Source organism: Thalassophryne amazonica, chromosome 16 (assembly GCF_902500255.1).
Source record: "Thalassophryne amazonica chromosome 16, fThaAma1.1, whole genome shotgun sequence".
In the NCBI taxonomy this organism is placed as follows: domain Eukaryota; kingdom Metazoa; phylum Chordata; class Actinopteri; order Batrachoidiformes; family Batrachoididae; genus Thalassophryne; species Thalassophryne amazonica.
The window spans coordinates 76829930-76857646 of NC_047118.1; the positions used below are offsets into that span (position 1 = coordinate 76829930).

Below are 27717 nucleotides of genomic sequence, written 5' to 3' on the forward strand. Positions count from 1 at the left end.
TAGGGCTGGATCAGGTGACCCTGAACCATCCCTTAGTTATGCTGCTATAGACTTAGACTGCTGGGGGGTTCCCATGATGCACTGAGTGTTTTTTTCTCTTTTTGCTCTGCATGCACCACTCTGCATTTAATCAATAGTGATTGATCTCTGCTCTCTTCCACAGCATGTCTTTTTCCTGATTCTCTCCCCTCAGCCCCAACCTGTCCCAGCAGAAGACTGCCCCTCCCTGAGTCTGGTTCTGCTGGAGGTTTCTTCCTGTTAAAAGGTCGCCAAGTGCTTGCTCACAGGGGGTCGTTTTGACCGTTGGGGTTTTTCCGTAATTATTGTATGGCTTTGCCTTACAATATAAAGCGCCTTGGGGCAACTGTTTGTTGTGATTTGGCGCTATATAAATAAAATTGATTTGATTTTGATTTGATTTGATTGGTGTCATGATATGGCCTGGAGTCCCTCTCTGCAGCTGCCAGCTCCACCCCACTTCCAGCATCCCTGGGAACGCACAAAGGTTTACGTGACCTGACCACAGACGTTTTTATGCAAACAGACTTCTTGTCAACAAAATTCTGCTGCCGATACTTTTTTAAAAATAAAACATCAAAAACTTTCAAAGGGTGAATCCTTTATTGTCACATATTTACAACACAAATGTAATTCATGTTGCAAATTCCTGATGTGACCATTTTGTTTTAGAAACCTAATTAAGTTTCACCCGCGTCCGTAAACTCGGGTCAGTTCATCGACAAGTTGCCTGTTTCCTTATCTTAAAAGGATCAAAACCTAAAGCCCAAACAGATGTGCAAACGGCCTCATGATTTTGTTACAAAGACAAACAAATGCAGTTTCAGATGATTATCATTAAAAAACAAACAAAAAAAAATATATAAAATAAAATTAATCCAAGTATTTCTCATCATTATAACAAATTCATATTAAGTCAACAATACAGTAAGTTTACGTGTGAAAGTACCAAAGTCTGAGTAAAATACTATCAGCAAGTACTGAAAAATAAGTACTTAGTTGGCAAATACTTGGTGCTCACTATGGTAGTGTACTGAGATGAAGTACTTTTACTGCATTCACCACATAGTGAAGAATGTCACAACTGCTGGTCTGTATCAGTAAATACTACAAAATTAAGTACTTTACCTTGGTCACTTTTGGTCACTTAAGTATTTGTGCTCTGCATTGAAAAGTACTGCAAAAATAAGAACATGGACTTGGTCCCCCAGAAGACAAATATCAGTGCAAAGCTGCACGAACGACGGAGTACTACAGCCACAGAAAACAACAAGGACTGAAGATACTTTGTGACAAAAGCTGAGTTTGTCAGAAGGCACGTGAGAGAAAGTAACCATTTTCTCTATCATAGTTTTTCAGTATTCCATTCAGTTTATCAATACACCGATCCAATATAACCCATGCAAAGTGAAAACACTGATGGATATCATGTCTTTATTTGAAATTCTCATGGCACATCTGTGTCACCATTTCTGCCCACGTGCACGTCCTTCCTAAATGTTGGGACTCTGGTAGTGACTTTAGCGCCGGACAGGTAAGACGTTATCGTATCACAGTGAATCTTGTCCTTTACGCATCGATCTACCACTTAGCTGTGACGAGAGAAACAACAATTTCTCCAATCACAGCCACTGAAGCTTGCAACTTCTTCAGTCACAATATCTTGATGGCTTCCCTCACTACTCTCCTTGGTGCGTACACCATTTTTGAGGACTTCCCTCTCCAAACAGATTATCTACTATCGCAAATGTCACAGCTGTTTATAATTGAACTCCAACAAAATATTTTTTTGGCTCCTCCTCCAACTCGTCCAAACAGACTTGGTCATAAAATGTGTCATTTGCTTATTTTATATAAGCGCCTATGTTTCCTTTTTTTAATTTAGAGATTTCATTTCACTTGAAGATTTAAAACTGACATTTTTAAAATATTTGTACAATTTAGAATGATTTTTTTTTAACTGTTTATATGTAAAATCCAGTGCAGAATAACAAATATTATATACTTCCGATTAAAGTTTCTCCATTGTTATAACAATGACAGAAATTAGCTGCATTTGTGTCTTTTATTCTCATACTCTTATAATGGAAAATATTCTACTTCCTCTTGTAATGAGATTTTCTCACTCAGAAAAATGATTGTTTTGCAGAGTATCACTATGTTAGAATGACTGAATTAACTTTATTTTATACATTTTTTTTTTACTTTAAATACAGACTTTTCCACAAAAATTAGCTTCGTTCTCATAAGAATTTTCCTCAATATATCTTGTTAAATTAGACACCATCTCTTCCACTAATTTCATTTCTTGTGGCAGTCTTCATTCATTAGAATAATCCTGATATTTTAATGAATATTGTATTTTCACCCTCTTCTTGTTACAATACAGCATTAAATATATTTAATAGTATGCATTTATTCATTTTAACGTGGTGGCCGTAGTACTCCATCATATAAGATGGTTTAGACAGGACATACGAATATAAAGATTATCTACAGACTCCTTCCCCACCCCAAAAAACAAAACGTGCACGCACAAAGTACATTACGGATGCTTGCATAACAGCAAATTAGTCAACGTTGGCCCCTCCCACATACAAATTACAAAGAAAGAAAATATGAAAACAATATAAGAAAAAAGTATATTATATATAGTATCTATAAAAGGGGAATAATACTTTGTTTTTCCGAGAGCTTAAAGGAAGTGGAGCTGTGTTCCTTAGCTACTGTCACTACCCACAGTGCTGCTGCTGCTGCTGGTGCTCGCCGTTTCGGCTCGTTCTCGTTTGTGGATCTGCTCGTGAGCTTTGAGGTGGCCCGACTGGCTGAAAGTCTTTCCGCACTGCGGGCAGGCGTATGGACGCTCGCCCGTGTGGATTTGCTGGTGGGCCTTTAGGTGGCCAAGGCGCCCAAAGCTCTTTCCACACTGCGTGCAGCCAAAGGGCCGCTCACCTGTGTGGATCTTCTCGTGGGTCTTTAGGACTCCGGAGTTGCTGAATGTCTTGCCGCACTGTGAGCAGGTGAAGGGCTTCTCGCCCGTGTGGATCTGCACGTGGTTACGATAACTTGTCTCCTTGGTGAAGCTCTTGCCGCAGTGCTGGCAGCAGTATGGCCGCTCGCCCGTGTGGCTCAGCTGATGGGCCTTCAGCTCTTTGGACTGGCCGAAGCTCTTCCCACAGGTTGCACAGATGAATGGGCGCTCACCCGTGTGCAGGCGCTGGTGGGAGCGCAGGTCGTCGGCCTTGGTGAAGCCCTTCGGGCAGTGGGCACAGACGTACGGTTTCTGGCCTGTGTGTATGAGCTGGTGGCGCTTGAGATTGCCAGCTTGGCCGAAGCTCTTTCCGCACTGTGAGCAGGTATAAGGCCGCTCACCAGTGTGGATGCGCTGGTGCGTCTTCAGGTTGCCCAGAGTACTGAAGTTCTTGCCACACTGTGTGCAAGAAAAAGGCTTCTCTCCCTGCATGTTGCGAGGTTTCCTTACTGTGGGGTTGTGTGTCTTGCCTAATCTACCGCCGCCTCCCTGCTCGACAGATCGCTTCCCCTCATCGACTGGATGCATCTCATAAAGCCCCCCGCCACCTCCAAACTCTGGGTCAAGTTTTCCAATGCCATCCATCAGCATTGGATCAGGTCTGAGTTTGTTGAGCTCGGTGCGGAGCTCAGCCATGTGGATGGACTCCAGGCCATTGTGCTGCAGGGTTCCTGCCATGCAGTTTGACTCCAGGTACTCAGACTTCAGGGAGCCCAACTCTGCAGCATAGTAACACTGTAGGTCTACGTGGTGGTCTGACTTTATGTACTCCAGAGTGTCCGTCACCTAGAAGGACAACAAGCAAACGGGCAACTTCAATCACTGGCATCTCCAAATAAAATACTTCAGATCAACAGTCTTAAAAATGATGGACCACAAATGAACAATAGGGCACCACAGTCTCGTTTGAACCCTGCGTGATATCCCAGGATTTGGCCAGTTATGGGGACCTGCGCGCCGTTGTGCAATACAAGGTCTGTTAGAAAAGTATCCAACCTTTTTATTTTTGCAAAAACCTGATGGATTTGAATCACGTGTGCTTGCATGAGTCAACCTTGAACCTTCGTGCACATGCGTGAATTTTTCACGCCTGTCGATTGCGTCATTTGCTGGCAAGCAGCCTTTGTGTGAGGACATGTGTTGTACTCTCGTCGGATTTTCATTGCAAGGAAAATGGCAGAACGACTGCAGCAGCGCTACTGCATCAAATTTTGCCAGAAACTGGGCGCCAGCCAGGTGGAAACCATTCAGAAGATTCAGACGTCTTTCGGTGATGATCCTATGGGCATCACACAGATTAAGGAGCGGTACAACCGGTTTAAAGACGTCCGCACAACGGTGGAGAGCGAGCCATGCTTTGGTCGGCCATCAACATGCTGAAATGACCAGGTCATTTCCAAAGTGAATGCTGTGGTGATGCGGGAATGTCGTGTGACTATCCCAGAAATTGTGGAAGAGGTGGACATCAGCACTTTTTCGGCACATTCCACTGTGACAGAAGATTTGGCCATGAAAAGAGTGGCGGCGAAATAATGGCGGAGCAAAAGCACCTCCGTGTTGAAGCCTCACAGGACATGCTGGACTCGAAAAATGATGCCCACCTCTTCCACCATTCGGAAGATTCAGACGGCTTTCGGTGGCTTTTCATTCGTGTGACTATCCGAGAAATTGTGGAAGAGGTGGGCATGTCACAACATGTCCTGTGAGACTTCAACACGGAGTTGCTTTTGCTCCGCCGTCAGCAGCTTTGTGCCGAAGCCTTCGGCATGAATTTCGCCGCCACTCTTTTCATGGCCAAATCTTCTGTCACAGTGGAATGTGCTGAAAAAGTGCTGATGTCCACCTCTTCCGCAATTTCTCGGATAGTCACACGACGGTCCCACATCACCACAGCGTTCACTTTGGAAATGATCTGGTCATTTCAGCATGTTGATGGCCGACCGGAACGTGGCTCGCTCTCCACCGTTGTGCGGGCGTCTTTAAACCGATTGTACCGCTCCTTAATCTGTGTGATGCCCAGAGGATCGTCACCGAAAGCCGTCTGAACCTTCCGAATGGTTTCCACCTGTCTGTCACCCAGTTTCTGGCAAAATTTGATGCAGTAGCACTGCTGCAGTCGTTCCACCATTTTCCTTGCAATGAAAATCTGACGAGAGCACAACACGTCCTCACACAAAGGCTGCTTGCCAGCAAATGACGCAATCGACAGGCGTGAAAAAATTCATGTATGCGCACGAAAGTTCAAGGTTGGCTCATGCAAGCACACGTGATTCAAATCCATCAGGTTTTTGCAAAAAATAAAAAGGTTGGATACTTTTCTAACAGACCTCGTATATACACAGCACAAGTTCACACGCAAAAATGGTGTACTGTTTTGTTTTCAGCTGCAATCACCGAAGCAGTTGCAAAAAGTTTTTTTTTTTCAGTTCCCAGTGGAGAAGAGAAGACGAAGCAGGTGGGAGACCTCATGTCAGTAAGTGTTAGCCTACACAGCTAACCAGAGTAGCTCCGTTCTCTCGCCTGCAAAACTGCTTCAACACATTTGTGCTCCGGGTCATAAACAAACCGCAACACATGTTCACGTTCCCACCGCATCATCACTTTTCATTTGCAGTTTCACTTTGTTTGCGTGTAATTTGCCCAAGAACCCATTGAAAATGCCGTGGTTTTTCCCCTGGAAGTAGAGAAATTACGTCATACGCGTCATATTTTACCCCTTTAGCACCCACCCTCAAACAAGACTGAGGTGCCAAATTTCAACCTCATTCAGTAATTCCAACATGCTGCAATCGACAGCTATATGAATAAAAAATAAATAAATAAATGAAGAAAGAAAAAAACCTTTACTAGTGTCCGGATACAGCGGCTTGCAAAAGTATTCAGCCCCTTGGTATTTCACACATTTTAATTTGTTTATGGCATTTCAAATACAAAAAGTAAATCAGCCCTCTCAATATAAAAATTTCTAAAATTATCTTGCTTAGACTCAAACTGAAAGTAAATCTCTACAACTTGATATAAATTAATTAAAAATATAAAATCCAAGATAATGGGTTGCATAAGTAATCAGCCCCTTTCGTATAACACCTGTAAATAATCAGTTTAATTGACAGTTTTCTTCAGACAAGTCAGGGGATGGATACATGAACATCCATGAACACCTCTCCAGCGAGGCGTCCAGGGGGCATCCGGAAAAGATGCCCGAGCCACCTCAACTGACTCCTTTCGACGTGGAGGAGCAGCGGCTCGACTCCGAGCTCCTCCCGAGTGACCGAGCTCCTCACCCTATCTCTAAGGGAGCGCCCAGCCACCCTGCGGAGGAAACTCATCTCGGCCGCTTGTACTCGCGATCTCGTTCTTTCGGTCATGAGCCAAATCTCATGACCATAGGTGAGGATCGGAACGTAGATCGATCGGTAAATCGAGAGCTTTGCCCCCCTACTCTGCTCTCTCTTCACCACGACGGTCCGATACAGCGACCGCATCACTGCAGATGCTGCACCGATCCGTCTATCGATCTCACGCTCCATCCGTCCCTCACTCGTGAACAACACCCCGAGATACTTAAACTCCTCCACTTGAGGCAAGGACACTCCACCGACCTGAAGAGGGCAAAGCACCTTTTTCCGGTCGAGAACCATGGCCTCGGATTTGGAGGTGCTGATTTTCATCCCGGACGCTTCACACTCGGCTGCAAACCGCCCCAGTGCACGCTGAAGGTCCTGATTTGACGAAGCCAACAGAACCACATCGTCCGCAAACAGCAGAGACGAGATTCTGTGGTTCCCAAACCAGACCCCCTCTACACCCTGGCTGTGCCTAGAAATTCTGTCCATAAAAATAATGAACAGAACCGGTGACAAAGGGCAGCCCTGGCGGAGGCCAACGTGCACTGGAAACAGGTTTGACTTACTACCGGCAATGCGAACCAAGCTCCTGCTGCGGTCGTACAGGGACCGGATAGCCCTTAGCAAAGGACCACGGACCCCGTACTCCCGGAGCACTCCCCACAGGGTGCCCCGAGGGACACGGTCGAATGCCTTCTCCAGATCCACAAAACACATGTGGACTGGTTGGGCAAACTCCCATGAACCCTCGAGCACCTGATGAAGCGTGCAGAGCTGGTCCAGTGTGCCGCGACCAGGACGAAAACCACACTGCTCCTCCTGAATCCGAGGTTCGACCATCGGTCGAATTCTCCTCTCCAGTACTCTGGAATAGACCTTACCGGGGGGCTGAGGAGTGTGATCCCCCTATAGTTGGAACACACCCTCCGGTCCCTCTTCTTAAACAGAGGGACCACCACCCCGGTCTGCCAATCCAGAGGCACTGTCCCCGATCGCCACGCGATGTTGCAGAGGCGTGTCAGCCAAGACAGCCCCACAACATCCAGAGACTTAAGGTACTCAGGACGGATTTCATCCACCCCAGGAGCCTTTCCACCGAGGAACTTTCTAACCACCTCGGTGACTTCGGCCTGGGTAATGGATGAGTCCGCTTCCGAGTCCCCAGTCTCTGCTTCCTCTTCGGAAGACGTGACGATGGGATTGAGGAGATCCTCAAAGTACTCCTTCCACCGCCTGACAACATCCCCAGTCAGGGTCAACAGCTCCCCACCCGCACCGTAAACAGTGCTGGTGGAGAGCTGCTTCCGCCTCCTGAGGCGTCGGACGGTTTGCCAGAATCTCTTCGAGGCCGACCGATAGTCCTCCTCCATAGCCTCCCTGAACTCCTCCCAGACCCGAGTTTTTGCCTCTGCGACCGCACGGGCTGCGACACGCTTGGCCTGCAGGTACCTGTCAGCTGCCTCTGGGGACCCACCTACCAACAAAGATAAGTAGGACTACTTCTTCAGCTTGATGGCATCCCTTACTTCCGGTGTCCACCACCGGGTTCGGGGATTGCCACCGTGACAGGCACCAGAGACCTTGCGACCACAGCTACGAGCAGCCGCATCGACAATGGAGGTGGAGAACATGGTTCACTTGGACTCCATGTCTCCAATCTCCCCCGGGATCTGGGAGAAGCTCTCCCGGAGGTGGGAGTTGAAGACCTCGCTGACAGAGGGTTCTGCCAGTCATTCCCAGCAGACCCTCACGATACGTTTGGGCCTGCCAGGTCTTACCGGCTTCCTACCCTCCCAGCGGATCCATCTCACCACCAGGTGGTGATCAGTGGACAGCTCTGCCCCTCTCTTCACTCGAGTGTCCGAGACACGTGGCCGAAGGACAGATGATTCGACTACAAAGTCGATCACTGACCTCGGGCTCAGGGTGTCCTGGTGCCACGTGCACTTATGGACACCCTTGTGCTCGAACATGGTGTTAGTGATGGACAACCTGTGACTAGCACAGAAGTCCAACAACTGAACACCACTCAGGTTCAGATCGGGGAGGCCGTGCTTCCCGATCACCCCCCTCCAGGTCTCACTGTCGCCGCCCACGTGGGCGTTGAAATCCCCCAGGAGAACAATGGAGTCCCCCGTCGGAGCACTATCTAGTACCCCTCCCAGGGACTCCAGGAAGGTCGGGTACTCTGCACTGCTGCTCGGCCCGTAGGTCGAGACAACGGTGAGAGACCTGTCCCCGACCCGAAGGCGTAGGGACGCGACCCTCTCGTTCACCGGAGTGAACTCCAACACTTGGCGACTGAGCTGGGGAGTAATAAGCAATGCGACCCCAGCTCTCCGCCTCTCCCCGTGGGTGACGCCAGAAAAATGAAGCGTCCAGCCCCTCTCCAGGAGTTGGGTACCAGAGCCCAAGCTGTGCGTGGAGGTGAGCCCGACTATCTCTAGTCGGTATCTCTCAACCTCCCGCACAACCTCAGGCTCCTTCCCCCCTAGCGAGGTGACATTCCACGTCCCAACAGCCAGGGGCTGTGAGCATGGACCGGGCCGCCGGGCCACCCGCCCTCGACCGCCGCCCAATCCTCTCTGCACCCGACCCCCATGGCCCCCTCTGCAGGTGGTGAACCCACAGGAGGGCGGGTCCACGTCACTCTTTCGGGCTGAGCCCGGCCGGGCCCCATGGGCTAAGGCCCAACCACCAGGCGCTCGCGCGCGAGCCCCAACCCCAGGCCTGGCTCCAGGGTGGGACCCTGGCTCTGCCATACCGGGCGACGTCACGGTCCTTGATCTTTTACTGGTCATGGAGGTTCTGAACTGCCCTTAGTCTGACCCGTCACCTAGGACCTGTTTGCCTTGGGAGACCCTACAGGGAGCACAAAGCCCCCGACAACATAGCTCCTAGGATCATCCGGGTACGCAAACTCCCTCACCACGATAAGGTGGCAGCTAGAGGGGGATACATGAACATTTCCAAGTAAGTTGGTTCCACTCCTCCAGCCAAGGCAAAGGAGTCAGTATCGGGTTATTTGGTCACGTGACTTTTAGTCAGGATTCTGACATTTTTCTGATTGGCTGAGACACGCCGCTCTCTGATTGGCTGCAGCCTTTGTTTACAACGTAGCACTGGTACCACAGGCTCTGGAGGAGTGGAACCAACTTACATTTTCGGCAGTTATGCCCCAGCCAATCACAGAGCATGGCGTGATAGCCAATAGCGGCCGATGTATCAGATGGCTCAATCACAGCCATGTTTTCAAAAACACGCTACCAGTCTCTTTGTATAAGAGACTGTGGTACCAGTGCTAATTTCCAAGTCACTGAATATGTCTTGAACTTTAGTTACATCAGTTATGAAGAAATACAAACAGTATAGCACTCTATGGTAAATCTGTGTGGAGGAGACTGTTCTCAAAAACTGAGTGACTGTGCAAGAAGAGTGAGGAAAGCCACCAAGACACCCAGAAAACATAGTGCATGTTTTGCATTTTGTATCCCCAGTTATACAGCTTTATGATGAAGTGGTATAGAGGAGGATTTTCTTTAACTAAAACATCAAATCTAGGTTTGCATCTCAGATGTACCTTCTGGCAAACTGTAGCTGAAATTTCAGGTCTTCTTTTTAATAAAACCCACCTCTATGCCACTTCATCATGAAGTTGTATAACTGGGGATACAAAATGCAAAACATGCACTATGCACAATTTCTCCAACCACAGCCACAGAAGCCTGTAACTTCTTCTGGGTTTTCTGGGTGTCTTGGTGGTTTTCCTCACTCTTCTCCATATTGCACAGTCATTCAGTTTTTGAGAACCGTCTCCTCCACACAGATTTACCATAGAGTGCCATACTGTTTGTATTTCTTCACAACTGATGTAAATAAAGTTCAAGACATATTCAGTGACTTGGAAATGTTCATGTATCCATCCCCTGACTTGTCTGAAGAAAACTGGCAATTAAACTGATTATTTACAGGTATTATACCAAAGGAGCTGATTACTTATGCAACCCATTATCTTGGCTTTTAGATTTTTAATTAATTTATATCAAGATGAAGAGATTTACTTTCACTTTGAGTCTAAGTCAGATAATTTTAGACATTTTTATAGTGAGAAACCTGATTTACTTTTTGTATTTGAACTGCCATAAACAAATTAAAATGTGTGAAATACCAAGGGGCTGAATACTTTTGCAAGCAACTGTATATGGACCTAATTTTCAAACTGCTTGTGCTCGTTCAAGGTTACCTGGGAGATGTAGTCAAATACTGAGCTGGCGTCATAGTGGGACTTGTAATCCAGGTCGGTGATGTCTGTATGGTGGAATGGGCCTAGTGGGTGGCTGCCATGATGCTCAGACTTGATGTAGTCCAAGCCACTGATCTCCATCTTGATCTGGTCCTGCCCTAGCTCAGCAGTTGACAGTGGCTGAATTTCTGAGAGGTCCACAGTCTGGATGGGCTCCAGGTCATTGTCCTCTGGTTCACTCTTGACACATGACAGCATCACCATAGGCTCTACGATCTCTGCTGCCAGTGAGCTGAGGGTGGGTGTGGGGCATTCAGAGGACAGCAGGGCCAGCGTCGGAGTCGGCGTCATGACGGCGGGCACCGGCCCACAGTCCACCTGGAGGGAGGTGTCCAGAGGCGGCGGAGGGGAGCCACACTCAGAGGGCAGCGAGTGGCTAAGCCCAAGACTCAGACACTCTGACTCCAAGTCTGTCATGGTGAGGGGGGCGGAGCTACTCCTCCTCTGCTCCACCTCCTCCTTAATTAACCCTGTTTCTCCTTTGGAGGGATTCAAGCACTTCCTGTTCCTGACACTATTATCTCAGCTGTTCTGCCTCCTCCTAAACTCCACCCTGTGTTTGCTAAGTAGACAACCTGCTGCAACTGACAAATCAATGAGCTGAACAATGTCCTTCAGGAATCCAGGAACAGTCTTCCTTCCAGGGTTACCACCCACACCTGTCTGGGTCCAGCCTGCAGACAGAGGTCGAGACTTACCAGCAGAACAACATAACGTTCACCCCAAACATAATTCACACTTCCATCTGCACGGTCATCTGCCTTCAAATAACAACCAGAGATGTTCCTGAGCGTCCGGAGCACAACTTTAATGTATAACACATCGCTTTCACGAAGAGCCGCATGCAATTCCAGCGCTGTGCAACACAGTTTACGGCATTGCTAATGTTAAATTAAAAAGTAATTCAAGTGTATAAAGCAATAAACACTGCTTCTCACTTCACATGTGAGTGGAGCAAGAGGAGTGCTGAGCAAGAGTGTTTGTCACTTGACCACAACGTCGGTACTGTATACGCACTGCTGCTCAGTGTGCCAAAAAAAAAAAAAAAAAAAAAAAAAATCAATCAATCAATCAGAATACACCTTTCAGAGCATTTTGAACAGATGGACAACAACAAAAAAAAACACGTGTGTGTGTGTGTATTATACAGTGACCACTTCCTACAGTTTTGTACAAGTCTTATAATAACTGTCAGTTACAGTGAATAATTTTGATATAATATCGATGCTCAGATAAACATTGTTTGAGTTGCAGCAATTTTTTTTTTTTTAAGAATTAATTGACTATTAAAAAATTCAAGTCTATGAACAATTTTTTTTCAAAGTAGAATGCTGGTCATAGTGGATATTGTTGTAGTTTCAACCACGTCACATGACAAGGTAAAACTTCTTCATCTTCCAGTGTACACAGTATTAAAAACCTCAGTAAGGGTTTGAGCTGTCACTTGGGAATGCATCATGCCAAAAACAAAAGAAATCCATTCAGATTAAGATGATCACTAGAACTGTGGACAAGACAGTGAAGAAAAGACAAGACAGAGAAGTGGAGATTATTGTGGACATTAGGAAGAACACAGCCCCTCTCCCCTTCATTACCCTGGCAGACACCCCATCACAATAGTGGACACCTTCTGTTTCCTGGGAATCACTCTAACCCAGGACCTCAGGTGGGAGTCCACCATTACTTCTGTTGTCTAGAAGGCCCAGCAGAGGATGTACTTCCTGCGGCAGTTGAAGAAATTCAACCTGCCAACAAAGATCACGGTGCAGTTTTACACTGCCATCATCGAGTCCATCCTCACCACCTCCATCACCGTATGGTACGCTGGAGCCACCACCAGGGACATACAGAGACTACAGTGCATTGTACGCTCTGCTGAGAAGGTGATTGGCTGCAACCTTGCATCTCTTCAGGACCTGTACATCTCCAGGACACTGGGGCGTTCAGGTTTGATCAGAGCCAATCCTTCTCACCCTGGATATAGCCTTTTTGACCTCCTCCCATCAGGCAGGAGGCTACGGTCCCTTCGGACCAGAACCTCCCGCCATACGAACAGTTTTTCTCCTCTGCTGTTAGCATCCTCAACAAGAACCTTTAGAACTCTACATTGTTGCTATCACCACCATTTATCACCAATTATCATCACCATTTATTTATCTTAGCTCATACATTCTGTACATTTTGTAACATTGGTATAGTGTAAAGTATTAATATATATTACTTGTTTTACTGCTCAATTTTTTTTTTGTTAGCACCAAGTACCGCAGCAATTTCCTAATGTTGTGAACTTGTTCGCGCATATGGCAATAAAACTTTGCCAATTCTGATTCTGAACTGTGGACAGGAATGGACTGTGAGGATGCACACCAAGAAAAATTCTACTTCTGCAGAAGAGACACCTTCAAGTCAGAGTAAAGTATGCTGAGGACAATTTGGGGTGAGCTGAAGACAAAGGTCCATCCATGCCTGAAGACCATCAAATCCAGAGGAGTTTGAGAGATTCACCAAAGAAGAATGTGTCGGTGAAAAATTACTGTTCCCCCCTTGTCTGCATACTGGGTCAGGGTCATCCATCACCTGAGTTGATAGAACAGGTTCTGTTTCTCCAGCTTCATGACACAACATCGGATCAGGGACCCAACCAGCCAAGGCCATGTTTGTATTATGGATTGTTGATGCTATGGCAGGGGTCCTTAAGGCAGCTCTCTGGGTGTCTAAGATCAAAAGGCTCTGTGAGGTATGTCTGCATGCATTATCCACTGGGGTCTCCTCCAGGTGCACCTGTTTTCTGCTTCAACTACTATTAAATTTCTCTCTGCATCGTATATATGAGTCAATGGTGGTCTTTGCTCGCTAGTCTCATTTCACTGCTGCATCACTAAAATTCCACAACAGAATAGGCTGGGATCCCTCAGGAGACATTCATTTATTAGTTAATAGAAGCAAGATCTCATTGGCTGCTGCACAGCGGTCAGTTGTGCAGCAGCCAATGAGACCAATGGATTAGACTGCCTCCACTCTGTGACAACTCCATCATGGAAGCACATTTCACAAACATTGTTTGGGTTCTCCTGTGTTTTCGCTGGTCACTATATCCATGTGTTGATGTTACACAAGTAGTGACAACAAGTTGTAAGAGAGCAAGAGAGAGAGACAGACACAGAGAGACACAGCAAGAGATAAAAGCTATGGTCATGTTAGCTACAAACGACAGAGGCAAAGCGATGACTTCATTCATTTTCAACCAGAGTGGGTGTTTTGCACCGGTCTACCCTGCCTTCACTGTGCATGCATCATTTTGGAGCTTCAGCATCACCATTTCTAAGCGCCAGCTGCGATCCACCGATTATCACCTCGTTTCTACTTAAAACTTCACTCCAGTTATCATCTATCTCAGCAACAGATATCTGAAGCTTTGATACAACAATCATTTCCACATAAATTCAGGATTATTTTGTAATAAAAGACGGCGGACTGATCAGAGTGCAGCAGCAGCACGGCAGACGTCTGACGTGCTGCACCAAAGTCATTTTGGAGCATCAGTAGCAAAATAAGGCAATTATCTCCTCGTTTCTGCTTAGAACTGACTTTTAGAATGTTTTAAGAGGTTTTACTTTGTCATCTGATGGTTAATAATCACATTATTCCCTTTGATCGCTTTGGGTGTAGAGAGTCAGTCTCAGACATGCTGCTGTGGGCCCAAATGACGCATGTGCAGTGAAGGCGCAGTGAAGGTGCAGTGAAGGCAGGTTGGACCAATTTTTAGGGGGCCCGCTCGGTCGGTGACACCGGCAAGAGACAACAGTCACTCTGCCGTCATATAGGTGGGGACAAAATAGACCTGAAGTGTATTTTATGCAAATATTGAGTTATGCCACACAGCGACAGCCAATCAGAGTGAACAGACAGTGTAACTTTAGCAGGTTCTGAGCTCGAACAAAATAATCGAACACTGAAGAAAACTCTCAAAAACAGCTGTGTTTCTGTGTAAATCTAATATGTTTTTCATAGAGGTGCACCGATCAATCGGGCACCGATCATTATCGGCCGATCACGCCTTGATCGGTTTGATCGGCAAAATGCGCCCATCAAAAGGACCGATCACAACAGTGCAGGCAATAGCGCAGGGAGCGCTTGGTCCTGTCATGACACGCTTTCCTCTGTGACGTAAACTCATTTTGACTTCTGATATGAGCTGGACGGACAAGGAGAGCAGTCGCCATCATCTAATGTAGTCCATGTCCGTCCAGCTCATATCAGAAGTCAAAATGAGTCAAATGGCTCTGAGAGATTGAATGGAACCACACTGCCATCTAGTGAGTGTGTATTTGTGAATCAGTAGGCATTTTGATTTTGTTTATTTTTTCATATGAGCGTAGAGGTACAAAGAGTACAAAGAAGCTTTGTTCATTTGATTTGCTTATATTGTGAACTGCCATGATACTGGAATTGACAACTAAGTTCGAAATAAGAAAAAAATTGATTGAATTGATTAATTTGTTTGTGGATCTGTGGATTTCGCAAAAAGAATGTCTCAGAATTATGTCACAGAGGAAAGCGATGAATGCATGTAATTGGTGATCCACAAATGCTGAAACTCACATTTCACAATTCACATATACAATTTTTTTTTTTTTTTTTTTTTACAAATTAAATTTTATATTTGCAAATACATTATTTGCAAAGACCAATTTACAAGTTACAAATATGAAATTTGCATTTGTGGATATCTGAACACATTTGCAAATCAATAGATTATTTGTAGATCACCCTGTGTGCATTTACAAATATTAATGAGACAATTTTAACGCCATAGAATGAGGGCTGTATTTTACATTCTCCATGTATTCTCTGTAGGCTGTAACCTGAGCAACATCAAACATGGAAAAAAAAAAGCTTGCTGGTAGAACAAAGTCAGTGTAATAAAACAAAAGTTGGCAGTTTATTCTAGTGTCTTTATTTGAATGCATGTTTCTTGTTTTCATCATTAAGTTGTAATGCAAAAATAGTCCTATACATTAGACCTATATTCTTATTTTGGGCATGATCCAAATATGGCCTTGATCGGTATTGGCAGATCAAAATTTCAGTGATCAGTGATCGGCCTAAAAAATCCTGATCGGTGCACCTCTAGTTTTTCATATTGTCTGTAACTGTTAGCAAGAAATAAACACCTCTAAATCTAAAAATTAGGGATGTGAATCATACAACAACTCACGATTCAATTCGATTCCGATTCTTGGGGTGACGATTCGATTCAGAATCGGTTTTCGATTCAAAGAGCTCTGAGAACTAGTTATATTACTTAAAAAATGTTTACATTTAAGAAAATGCAGCTTTACAAGGTTAATCAAGTGATTCTAGATGTAAATTTACTTATCTGCTTTGCTCGTTCGGAGTTAGCTGGCAGTTTAGCGAAGCGCTGGTCAGTAGTCGGCAGATAACGCCGCTCCCCTCTTTTAGCTCCAGGTGATAGCGTAGCATGTGGGCTTGCGGATTTGAAATGTTTCCGAAGTACTTGACTTTCATTTTGCAGATTCTGCACACTGCATAAGTCATGTCAAGCTCCTTCTTATGCAGCAAATAATAAAATCCAAAATGCGCCCAAACATTTTCCTTCAGCAAAGACGATGCTGGCTGAATTAGCTCTTCGTCCGCCATGCCAAGCTACAGCCAATGAACTCTGCAGCTCACGAGTGTTTGAAGCACGCCGGACCCACCCCCCCCCTCGTGGGGACGCTGTAGTACGGAAGCCGTTGCCTGACAAACAGTACACGCAGCGAGTAAGCAAGATTATGTTTAAAAAATGCTTTTTAAAAAAAATCGATTCTTGGACATTTTGGATCGATTCAGAATCGTAATAAATAAGAATCGCAATTCGGACGTGAATCGATTTTTTCCGACACCCCTACTAAAAATGTGTTTTTGTAACCAGACAACACCTCGGAAGTGGTTTACAAGACATCTTATGGCAATATTAATGTGCGCGCCCTGGGAACACCCATCACGGAACAGAGCCAAGTGAGTGTTGTTGTCATTTGTAGCTAATATGACGGCAACTAAACAGACAGAAGGAGACAGAGAGAGTGAGAGACAGGGGAAAATAATCTGTTATTAGTTGGGTTTCCATTACCCTCCAAATTGCAAATGGAAACATGTATTAAAAAAAACATCCCAAAGATCGCAAAAACATTTATACCCTCATATGAGGTGTTTTTTCAGACTATCCAACAACAAAAAAGGCCTTATTTTGAAAAAGTGGAATGGAAACACCTTCTTTTTTTGCTAGTACATGTAATGACATACAGAAAGTGTAACGTGACATTCTAAAAATAGACAAGACAGTAACTGTGGGCAAAGTAAGAGCCGAGAGCTCAGTGCTATCAGAGATAACATTACAGCAATACTGGATTACAAAAACAACAAAATGGGAATATTTAGTGGGATTTACCCTTTTGTTGTCATTTATTCAGTGTAAAACATGTGCCAAATCCCAATGCGGATCTGTGCTGGATCCACTGGGGGGACCGTGAACAAATGGGAACAGCCACGGCGTTTAAAAAAAAAAAAAAAAAACCTTTCTGCCACCATTACTACTGCTGGGCTCGACAATAGCACTGGTCCGATGGCCCGGCGGCCTTTTTTACATGTTCCGGGCCACCACGGGCCAGTGAAGTTCATATTTCACTGGTCCGTATGGGCCAGTAAGAATTAAAATCGCTTTGGGCAGATTTATTAGTCTAATGCCGCTTTCACACCGGGCGCGATCAGATGCTACAAATTCGCGGGGGTCGCGTGGCAACGGACGCGCCTCCTTCACCCGGTGTGTCGCTCTGCTTTGGCTGCGAAAATTCGCCCCGGTGTGTCATCAAATAGGAGGAGCTTCCATTCAGCTCGCCGGCTCCGGTTGTCAGTCAAGTTAACATGACGGACCTTGATCACACGGAGCGAGTTGTTGTGGAAAGCTGACAAACGTCATGAGACGTTCCCAATTCAGGCAGTATTATTATTTGCTGCAGGAGCTGCGTCTGGATGATGGCTGCTTTCAGCGGTCCTTCTGCCTCTGCAGGACCCAACTTGAGGACCAACTGTACCATTCACACGCGCACATGTAAACAATTAAAAAAAAAAGAAAAAAAAAGAAAAAGAAACTCCGCTCCCGCTGCTGTGGGGCTGCTGCTCCTCCAAAAACTCTTGTCATAGTTGTGAAATAAAGGACAAAAGAGACATACGTCCTGCTCACAGGCTGCTACCAGAGACAGGACATGTTGCACCACTTCGCAATGTTGGGAACATTGCCGAAGTGCAGACAAACTTCGTCTGCAGGCGCATCTTCTGATGTGGCGCAAATTTCGCTTCAACATCAACGCGTCATTTTCGCTTAAGCAACATCGAGCGCAGTGAATATTATGAATTTCTTGAAACCTCCTGCCCCTGGGCAGAAACCAGGAAAGCAAAGGAAAGAACAGCTATCACCCTCAAAACAAGCACAGAAGAGGAAGGCTGCTGATGCTGAATATGAGAAGAAAAGGGTGAGGAAAACTTGGCAAACTTCCTGGAAGAAAAGACGGCCATAGCTGGAGCGTGATGAGGAGAGTGAGGTTGTCTTCTGTGGAACTTGTAGGGCCATGCCAGAATATGCTAACAAGTAAGTATAAATATACCATGTCCTGGTAGACAATGTGGTATGATTTCATACGCCAGTTTAAAAGTCTAATCAGTATGCCCTTGTGGAAACCCCACGGTGACAACATTAGCAAGGGAACTTGGTTTATGAAATTTAACATAATAATTTTGTAAATGATCAAGAAATAAATTTATTTTTGTATTAATGTCTGAGTGTTGAAAAAATTCCTATCAGTTACCTACCGACATTTTTTTCAAAGTTTACTCACTTTAAGGTTTTTATCATGTAGTATAAGAATTTTGTGTTTATTTTCAAGTGTTTTTACATTAAGGAAACCCAATTCTAATGTCTGAGTGTTGATTTAAAAAATTCTTATCAGTTACCTCCCGGTTCGGCACAGGCGTGAAAGTATGGGCCAGTGATATTTTCATCCGGGCCAGTAACTTTCAGATTCTACTGGCCCTGTGGGCCAGTGCATAAATTGCCTTATTGTCAAGCCCTGTACTGGAATCGCAGATCTCACAAAAGGACAAAACCCAGCAACAGCATTCAATAACTCAATGGAAACACTGTCATTTTGCAACTACTTTTTAAATCAGCACTCTGAACACGTCGCTAAACTTCTTTGCAAATCTGTATAGGAAACACAGCTGTTGACTACACATCTGCAAATGATTGAACAGAGACTCCAACAGGATAATCAACTTAAACAACGTATGGATAAATAAATATTATTTATTAGTGCAAAAAATTATTGTATTTATTTTTTTGTTTTGGCTGACCCCAGTTGCTCAGGGTCACCACAGCAGATCCAATGGAGATCCACAATGGGATTTGACAGAGTTTTACACCAGATGCCCTTCTTGACACAACTGTCCTGGAGAAACACATGGAGCTCCTGGTTTTCCTAATTGGTCTCTGAGCCAAGTCCTAATTGGGACCTACACTTCTTACATCTGGCAGGATCAAGTTTGCACAGAAGTGTAAAAATTCTTTATGGCCTATTAATCAATTGATCATGACAGATTCATAGACAGTCAGGTGTATCCTTGGTGCTTCCTTCATCCCCCAAGTCCAAAGGATCGACCGATTTCCATAGACGCGTTACATCTCAGACGGGATGAGCTGCCTATGTGCACTTAACCCTCCTGGAAGAGCTTCCTGGAACACAGGAAGCTGTTTTAATATAAATAAATAGAATTCCTATTTTGCACATTATGTCCCTGTTAAGTCCAACAGGTGAATGCTCCAGAATTCAGGGGCGCACATCTTTAAATCACCTACATCTACCACAATTTTTAATTTGGAATAAGGAACAACCCACAGGTTCCGATCAGAATGTGGAACCAATCCTAATTGTGTACCCACAGCAAATTAAGTAAGGAAGAAGTACTGAAGGGACTGAACCAGGCACTTTTGTCAGGAAGTGGGTTTTAGGCTCCTCATTAACAGAGAGGTGTAATCATGCAGAGCTCTCATGAGACAGCATGTTTCAAACGGTTTCAAGTCTGATTTCAAAGTGGTCCATAGTTTCAAAAATAAGTATTTAAAAGACATGTTGCATGTTATTTAACATTCCAGTTAGCAACACAACATCAAAGCATTCACCACTGTAAATCAATCCGCGTACATGCGGTAATAATTAGTGGTGGCTGATGTATTTTATTGCTAATTATTCCTGTTGCTCGGCCAGTTAGCAGGTGCATTTCTGAAAAATGTCTTACTCTGCATTTCTCGGAGTGTGATGTACGTTTTAGGAAAAGCAGAAGCATTCAAAAGTGATGGCTCGGATTTACAGAGGCTGTACAGAGAGGAGATGACAAACTTCACCTCAAAACTCAATTTTTTCCAGAGTCTGTCAGATTTTGTATCCTAACGTGCGCTGATGCTTCTGTTTGTGTGTCATAAGACACTTTTTTTGCCACCGTGAACATGGACATGGAATGTCTCCACAACATTGTTTTTACAGGTTGTCTAAGCATGCAGATGGATTTCTTACATTGGATGAAGTAGGAATAGGTTATTTTCAGGAGATAATGAAAATAATCCTTTTGGTGGCTCCCTTGTTTTCATTTAGGGTCGCCACAGCAAATCAGAGGTGGAACTGCATGTTGAATTGGCACGTTTTACGCCAGATGCCCTTCCTGATGGAACTCCACATTGCATGGAGAAATTTGGCACGGGTGGGGTTTGAACAGAGAACCATTCACGCTGAAACCAAGTGCACTAAACAGCTGGAAAAAACAATGATCTTACAAAGATAAAAATGTTTTTGTTAACTCTTCCCAGAGCCAAGGACCATACCTCACAAAATATCAAAATCCTTTTGTCTAATTATGTTCCCAGTCAGACATAACCTTTGGCCTTTGTGACTTGTTGGAGGGAATAACCATATGTTCATTAAAGGAAATGTCCCATAGAAATCATAACAACTTAGATTTAGGCTGTTAGTGACCATCCGATGATACACCAGGATTACTTTGTACACTTCCGTGACCGGACAGCATTCGCAACAAACAGCTACAGAAACTGCCAAAAACAGAGTACTCATGAGTACTCATTTTAGTGCAGCGGATAAGACAATATTTAGAGGGGAATCCTGCAAATGGTGATAAAAGCATCAAATTCGGCAGAAATACTCCTCAGACAATCCTCTTTTGAAAAAAACGGATTGGCCACTTGAATTTTCAATCCATGGTCAGGTAGGGGTCAGCTGAAGAATTACACAGAGGTCAAAATTAAAAGATGCTCCAATCATATTGAAAAATATTCCACATTATTTGCCTGATCATAAATATTCCAAAAAGGTATAGTTTGGACTATCTGTGACTGAATTCTATGGAGTTACGGGATAAAAACAGCAAGAATGGTGACAAAGGTCAGTTTCATTTTGTACAGGGGTCAAAAGTTAAAGTTTCCAATTTTGGTAAAAAGTGATGCAAATTACTAGCTGAGTTAGCACAGTTTAAAAAAGGAATAGTTTGGACCATGTATCATCCTTACTTATCACGTTACAGGGTAATATATGTCACATGTCATAGAATCCAATAGATGTAGACCTTGTTTGACCTTTACTTTGGAGACTGTCAACTGTCAACACTATTCCATTTATTAATCCTATTAGCTCAAGCAATAATTTGCACTGACCTTTGTCAGCATTCTTGCTGTTTTTATCTCATAACTCCATAGAATTCAGTCACAGATAGTCCAAACTATATCTTTTTGGAATCTTTATGATCAGGCAAATAATGTGGAATATTTTTCAATATGATTGGAGCATCTTTTAATTTTGACCTCTGTATAATTCTTCAATTGACCCCAAACTGACCACTGATTGAAAAGTCAAGTGGCCAATCGGTTTTTTCAAGAGTGTCTAAGGAGTATTTCTGCCGAATTTGATGCTTTTATCACCATTTGCATGATTGTTTCACTTATCTGCTGCACTATTTTTCCGAGTGTTTCTGACACCGTTTACGTAACTTTGAAGAAACATCCCAGGGTGCTTGAATGGAATGTTGCTGCTAACATTAAGAATGGAGCCACAGATTAATTGCAAAGTTTACAGATGTGTGATGTCATGTTCTGATGACACCTTTTTAAGTAATAACTGTTAAATCTGATGCAGTCATGGTAAAAGCAGCAGGCACTCGCCACTGTGAGAAGACTTAGTGTGCATTAGACATGAGGCGATAACCGGTTTCACGGTATACCGCGGTATGAAAAACCCACGGTATCAAAACCACTAAAATTTTCCGTTATACCGTCCCTACGGTATGAGCAGGTTATTAGAATTCTTGACAGGCAAAGCAGAAGAAGCCACTGCCACGCTTCCCGCTGGTGCACACCTGTGTCTCCGTTTACAAACAGGCAGCTAACATTAGCTAGCTCTGCATTGTGGCTGAAGGAGGTGAAGCCTGCACTGAACTTTTCCCTCTGTCTAAAAGGACCAAGTCGGCTTTTTCGTTTTATTTTCTGTGGCGCACTAATTCACGTCGCGTGAATTAGTGCACCTGAATCACTCACGCTTCATATGCAAATAGCCATAATGTTGTTAAAGCACATTTTAAAGTTGTACAGGGGGGAAATAAGTATTTGATCCACTGTCAATTTTGCAAGTTTTCCCACCTACAAAGAATGGAGAGGTCTGTAATTTTTATCTTAGGTACACTTCAACTGTGAGAGACAGAATCTAAAAACAAAAATCAACAAAATCACATTGTATGATTTTTTAAAATAATTAATTTGCAGTTCATTGTATGGAATAAGTATTTGATACAATATAAAAACATTCCTTAACATTTGGTACAGAAACCTTTGTTTGCCATTACAGAGGCCAGACGTTTCCTGTAGTTCTTGACCAAGTTTTCACACACTGCAACAGGGATTTTGGTCCACTCCTCCATATAGATCTTCTCCAGATCTTTCAGGTTTCAAGTTTCAGCTCCCTCCAAAGATTTTCTATTGAGTTCAGGTCTGGAGACTGGCTTGGCCACTCCAGGACCTTGAAATGCTTCTTACATAACTACTCCTTAGCAGCCCTGGCTGTAGGGGCATTGTCATGCTGGAAGATCCAGCCATGACCCATCTTCAATGCTCTTACTGGGGGAAGGAGGTTGTTTACCAAAATCTCACAATACATGACCCCTGCCCTGATACATTGTCCTGTCCCCTTTGCAGAAGATCACCCCAGAGTATGATGTTTCCACCCCCACAGTTGGGACAGTGTTCTTGAGGTTGTTCTCATCCCCTAAACATGGTAAGTGGAGTTGATTCCAAAAAGCTCTGTTTTGGTCTCATCTGACCACATGAGCTTCTCCCATGCCTCCTCTGGATCATCCATATAGTCACTGGTGAACTTCAAACGGGCCTGGACATGAGCTGGCTTGAGCAGGGGGACCTTGCTGCCCTGCAGGATTTTAAACCACGACGGCGTCATGTGTTATTAATGTAATGTTTGTGACTGTGGTGCCAGCTCTCTCCAGGTCATTGACCACAGCCGGTGCCACGAGGGGGCGTTTGGGGGCGACGCCCCCTCACGTCATCAACCTCACCCCCTCGGATGTTAGAGTTATCAAAAAAAATAAAAAAGAAAGAAAAAGAAATACTGGAAAATATAGCAAAATATTAGTTATTCAATAATGTTTTTCAATAGTGAGAGGGCGTCGCCCCCAAACGCCCCCTCACGTCATCAACCTCACCCCCTCGGATGTTAGAGTTATCAAAAAAAAATAAAAAAGAAAGAAAAAGAAATACTGGAAAATATAGCAAAATATTAGTTATTCAATAATGTCACGTATTTAACAAATAAACCATATTAATTAACTAAAGTAATTCATTTTAAAACAAATGGATATGGCGTGTGTCTGTGTTCAAGGGATTTGATAGGTTGAGGGTTTCGCTTGTCAGTGCGGCAGAGGGCGGTGCGTTTCCAACGCGTCGTGACGTCAAACGCGTCGCTTCGGAAGCGGGAAGGGGGCAGAGAGCTACGTCACACTCTGGCTGTTTCCACAACCTGAATAAAGTTCAGCGATCACCATCTTGAATTTGCGTCGCCTGAACCACAAAAAAACCTTTAAGGAGAATGATTCTCCCATCACCCTGCTGGGAGAAGCTTTTTTCAGCTACTTTTCGGAGTGACACCGACCGAGGGAGGACTGACGTCTTGGTGGGATATCAATCGAACCGCGACAGCGGGCTGACCCACACGGAGAAGCCGGCCTTCAGGCATCATCACTGGGCAGAGCGATCCAGGCCGCCGGGGTGATGGAGCAAACCCACTCAGTCCGAAATCTCCCACTTTTTGGATATATGCAAAGTCCCAGTTTGCCCAATGGAGTTTAGTTCTGCAGCTTTACTGAGGTGAGAATAATTTAAAAATAAAACGTGACGTTTACTGAACTGTGAAGGTTTAATGATCAGCTAACGTTAGCTTAGCCTTTTAGCACAGTTGATCTGAGTGAACACTTTAATTTGTAAATGGTTCAGTCTTTTTTATTTTTACCAAATAAAGCTACAGCTTTTTTCAGACACCACAAAAGCTCAACTTTAAATAACTTATTTTTTCGGGCGTTTTTTCCATCGTTTTTTTTTTTTTTTTTTTTTTTGCTGTTTTCCCCCCTTTTTTATGTATAAACTGTTTAGTGTTTCTTTATATTTAAAGAAATATTTTTATTTGTCCCAATCAGGAACATTTGCTGTGCAGACAACCAAACTTCCATTGATGAGCTGAACACCACGAAGTCCAGTCGAAAGAAAACATCTCTGCTTTTCAGCAACACCACCAGAGTCAAAAACTGCAGAAGAGGCCTTCATCTGGTCCCATGAATCCAGCAGAACATCACCTGCTTGTAAATAAAAGGCTCTTTCAACAGCAACTATTTTATTATTTTTTAAAAAGCTGTTTCATTTTATATTTTAACAATAAATGAACAGATCATTAAAAATGTCCATGAATCAAAGTCAAAAGACATTTGCAAAAGTAGAAGCTCTCCACTTATTGTGCTCAAATTCATATTTTAGAAATGACTCTGTCCTGATAACATTAAAGGCAATTACATATTTTGACAAATTTTAAAGTTTAAATGACTATAAAAACAATTCATCATGAGGTTTATGTCACAGAAATCCTACTTTACAATCACACTGCAGTCATTGTTAAATTATTTCCTTTTGCATTTATAATAAACATTTGTATTTAGTGTTTGTTTTTCTGGTTGAAATGAGATATAAATAATCTACCAGACTTAAAAAAATTCCATATTTCCATAAATTTCCATATTATTTTATTTGTCTAAAAATAAATGTCTGAGGTTCCTTATGTTAAATAAGAAATTATCTAATATAACAGGTGGTTTTAATTTACAGATGAAAGGTTTCTAAAGAACCATTTATTGATTTATTTTAGCTATTTTAATTACAAGTGTTCTAAACTTTTTAACAGTTATCAGAAATTTTGAGGTAACAAACAACAAAAAAACATTTCCAATGATTTTTCTTCAGAAAACTGCTCTTTAAATGAGCAGTCCTGTCACACGTTAATGTTTTGTACAGATCAGTGGTTTCTGCATAAATCGGATTGGTCCAATCCATTTTGTACAGATCAGTGGTTTCTGCACAAATCGGATTGGTCCAATCCATTTTGTACAGATCAGTGGTTTCTGCCACGAGTCTTCCGTGTTTTGGCCCGACGCGTCGTTCCTATTAGACAACACGAAGGTACGTCACAGCTCAGAGTTGTCGAAAGTTGGCGCACCTCATCTCGACAGAACACCGGCTGTGTGTGGTATGCAGGAGATCACTTGACCGAGCGTCTATACGTTCAAATAATAATTAAAAAAATACTGTCATCACTCTTTACTCTTAGTCAGTCTCTTACAACGGTGTAGCCTAAATACACGAGCTTTCCAGGAGCGCATCCAATTCATTACGCACGCTCAGAGGCACGTCTCCTCCGGTGCACACTTTTTTTTGAGGGGGGGGGGGCGACCCCGCCCCCTGTGATAAACTCATCACCCCCTTAATATTTTTTTTCTGGCGCTGGGCCTGTTATTGACCAGGTCCTCCCATGCAGTTCTGGGCTTTCTCAGAATCACCATTACCGCACAAGGTAATGGAGCCACAGACTGAGGAAGATTGACAGTCATCTTATGTTTCTTCCATTTTCATATAATCATGCCAACAGTTATTGTCTTCTACCAAGCTGCTTGCCTGTTGTCTTGTAGGCCATCCCAGCCTTGCGCAGGTCTACAGTTTTGTCCCTGGTGTCCTTAGACAGCTCTTTAGTCTTGGCCATGGTGGATAAGTTGAAATGTGATTGACTGAGTGTGTGAACAGGTGTCTTTTATACAGTTAACAAGTTCAAACAGTTCCCATTAATACAAGTAAAGAGTACAGAATAGGAAGACTTTTTAAAGAAAAACTAACAGGTCTGTGAGAGCCAGAATTGTTGCTGATTGGTCAGTTACCAAATACTTATTTCATGCAATAAAATGCAAATTATTTCTTCAAAAATCATACAATGTGATTTTCTGGATTTTCTTTTTAGATTCTGTCTCTCACAGTTGAAGTGTACCTATGATAAAATTTACAGACCTCTGCAGTAGGTGGGAAACTTGCAAAATCAACAGTGTATCAAATACTTATTTTCCCCACTGTACATAATACCGTGAAACTGCGGTATGTTCGCCCACAGTTATCATACCATCCAAATCTCATACCGGCCCACGCCTAGTGCGCATGCATGTCCAAACACAACCTGTTAAAAACAGTCTCTGCTAGAGGCTCAGCTTTGTGCACACTTACAAGTATTGTCATCGATTTACCCACTTGGCCACCACCCCTGCCTAATGGACTTTCTGTCTAATGTGCCAACATTGCGAGAGAACTCTGTGAGCAGCTGACGGCGGAGCTGCTGGCGGTTGGGCAGGATTCATGTGTGGGTGAGTACTTCTTAGCTGTAGTGGACATGGACATTGTTCTCTGGCTGGCGATAATGCGTGAGGACTTCTTCGATGAAGTGAACTTTACATATTTAATCTTGGAACTCAATAGGTGAGTGCCCTCTTCAGTTTTTTTTCTTTTGTATTTTGTGGAGCTGGTAGGCTTTTATTTTGCTTTGAGAGAGTTGGTTGGATTTTGGATCCTCATGTGTTTGGACTACAGAGTCTGCTCTCTGTAATAGCACAGCGCTTGTTATACACACGCGGAAATGTCAGCTGTTGTTAGGCTGTCTGATCACAGAGTTTTACATTTTTTACAGTTAAACACATTTTCAAATCAGTGTTATGACATCACAGGTTCTACAAACATCCCAGTGGCACTCTTTAAAATCAGCCTGCCTTATGACGTCACAAAGACTAAGAACATCAGAAGTTCTGAGTCGGTTCAGGTCCGTGCACGCGACTCACGCATTCCTGAGACGTTAGTGTGTGGTCACGTGACGGGACGTGAGTTTGGACCGTTTGGCAGACGTTAAAGTGTGAACTTTGAGCCGTAGCTTTACCGGCACAAACTGCTTCCACCCAACCAGCTTCAATCTCAGCAGGATCCGGACTGAGCACGAACCAGGTTACAACCAGCGTTTTTCTGGGATACAAAGACGGCAAAGTGCCACGAACAGCTAGCCGAGCTAACAGTGGCCATCTTGTTCATGCTAACAGCTAGCGCAGCGAGCCCGATAAAAGTGGAAAACCGCAAGCAGCGACGCGGCGGACACGCGCAAAAACCGAACCGATGATCAGGCGATCGTTACCTTCACTGGGTCCGGGTCATGACAGCCGGTCCGCCGAGGCTCGGTTGCAGCTGCTCCACCGGACCCGCCACGTCCACCTCCTCGGCAGAACCCGCCGCCCCTCTCCTCCTCCTCCTCCCTCCTCTCCTCCTTACCTTCCTC

General features: G+C 44.1%; 1 protein-coding gene across 2 annotated transcripts; it reads right to left on the reverse strand.

Moving 5' to 3' along the window:
- Positions 1-599: 599 nt before the first annotated feature.
- Positions 600-27713, reverse strand: si:dkeyp-113d7.1 (uncharacterized protein LOC407709 homolog). Of its 2 annotated transcripts, XM_034189737.1 has the most exons (4): positions 27583-27713; positions 25770-25774; positions 10640-11373; positions 600-3835 (listed from the first exon to the last, which is right to left on the reverse strand). In XM_034189737.1, the coding sequence occupies exons 3-4, from the start codon at positions 11114-11116 to the stop codon at positions 2738-2740; spliced, it is 1575 nt and encodes a 524-aa protein (XP_034045628.1). In that variant the 5' UTR covers positions 11117-11373; positions 25770-25774; positions 27583-27713; the 3' UTR covers positions 600-2737. The 2 variants fall into 2 exon arrangements, with proteins under 2 accessions (XP_034045628.1, XP_034045629.1); XM_034189738.1 differs by lacking the exon at positions 25770-25774 and having other exon boundaries at positions 27577-27702.
- Between the last annotated feature and the right edge of the window lie 4 nt (positions 27714-27717).

Excerpts from the sequence above, each read along its gene's own strand:
- si:dkeyp-113d7.1 (XM_034189737.1), bottom strand. The coding sequence starts at position 11,116 with ATGACAGACTTGGAGTCAGAGTGTCTGAGTCTTGGGCTTAGCCACTCG. Across the intron at positions 3,836-10,639 it reads TATTTGACTACATCTCCCAG|GTGACGGACACTCTGGAGTA; the intron begins GTAACCTTGAAC and ends TTGTCCTTCTAG.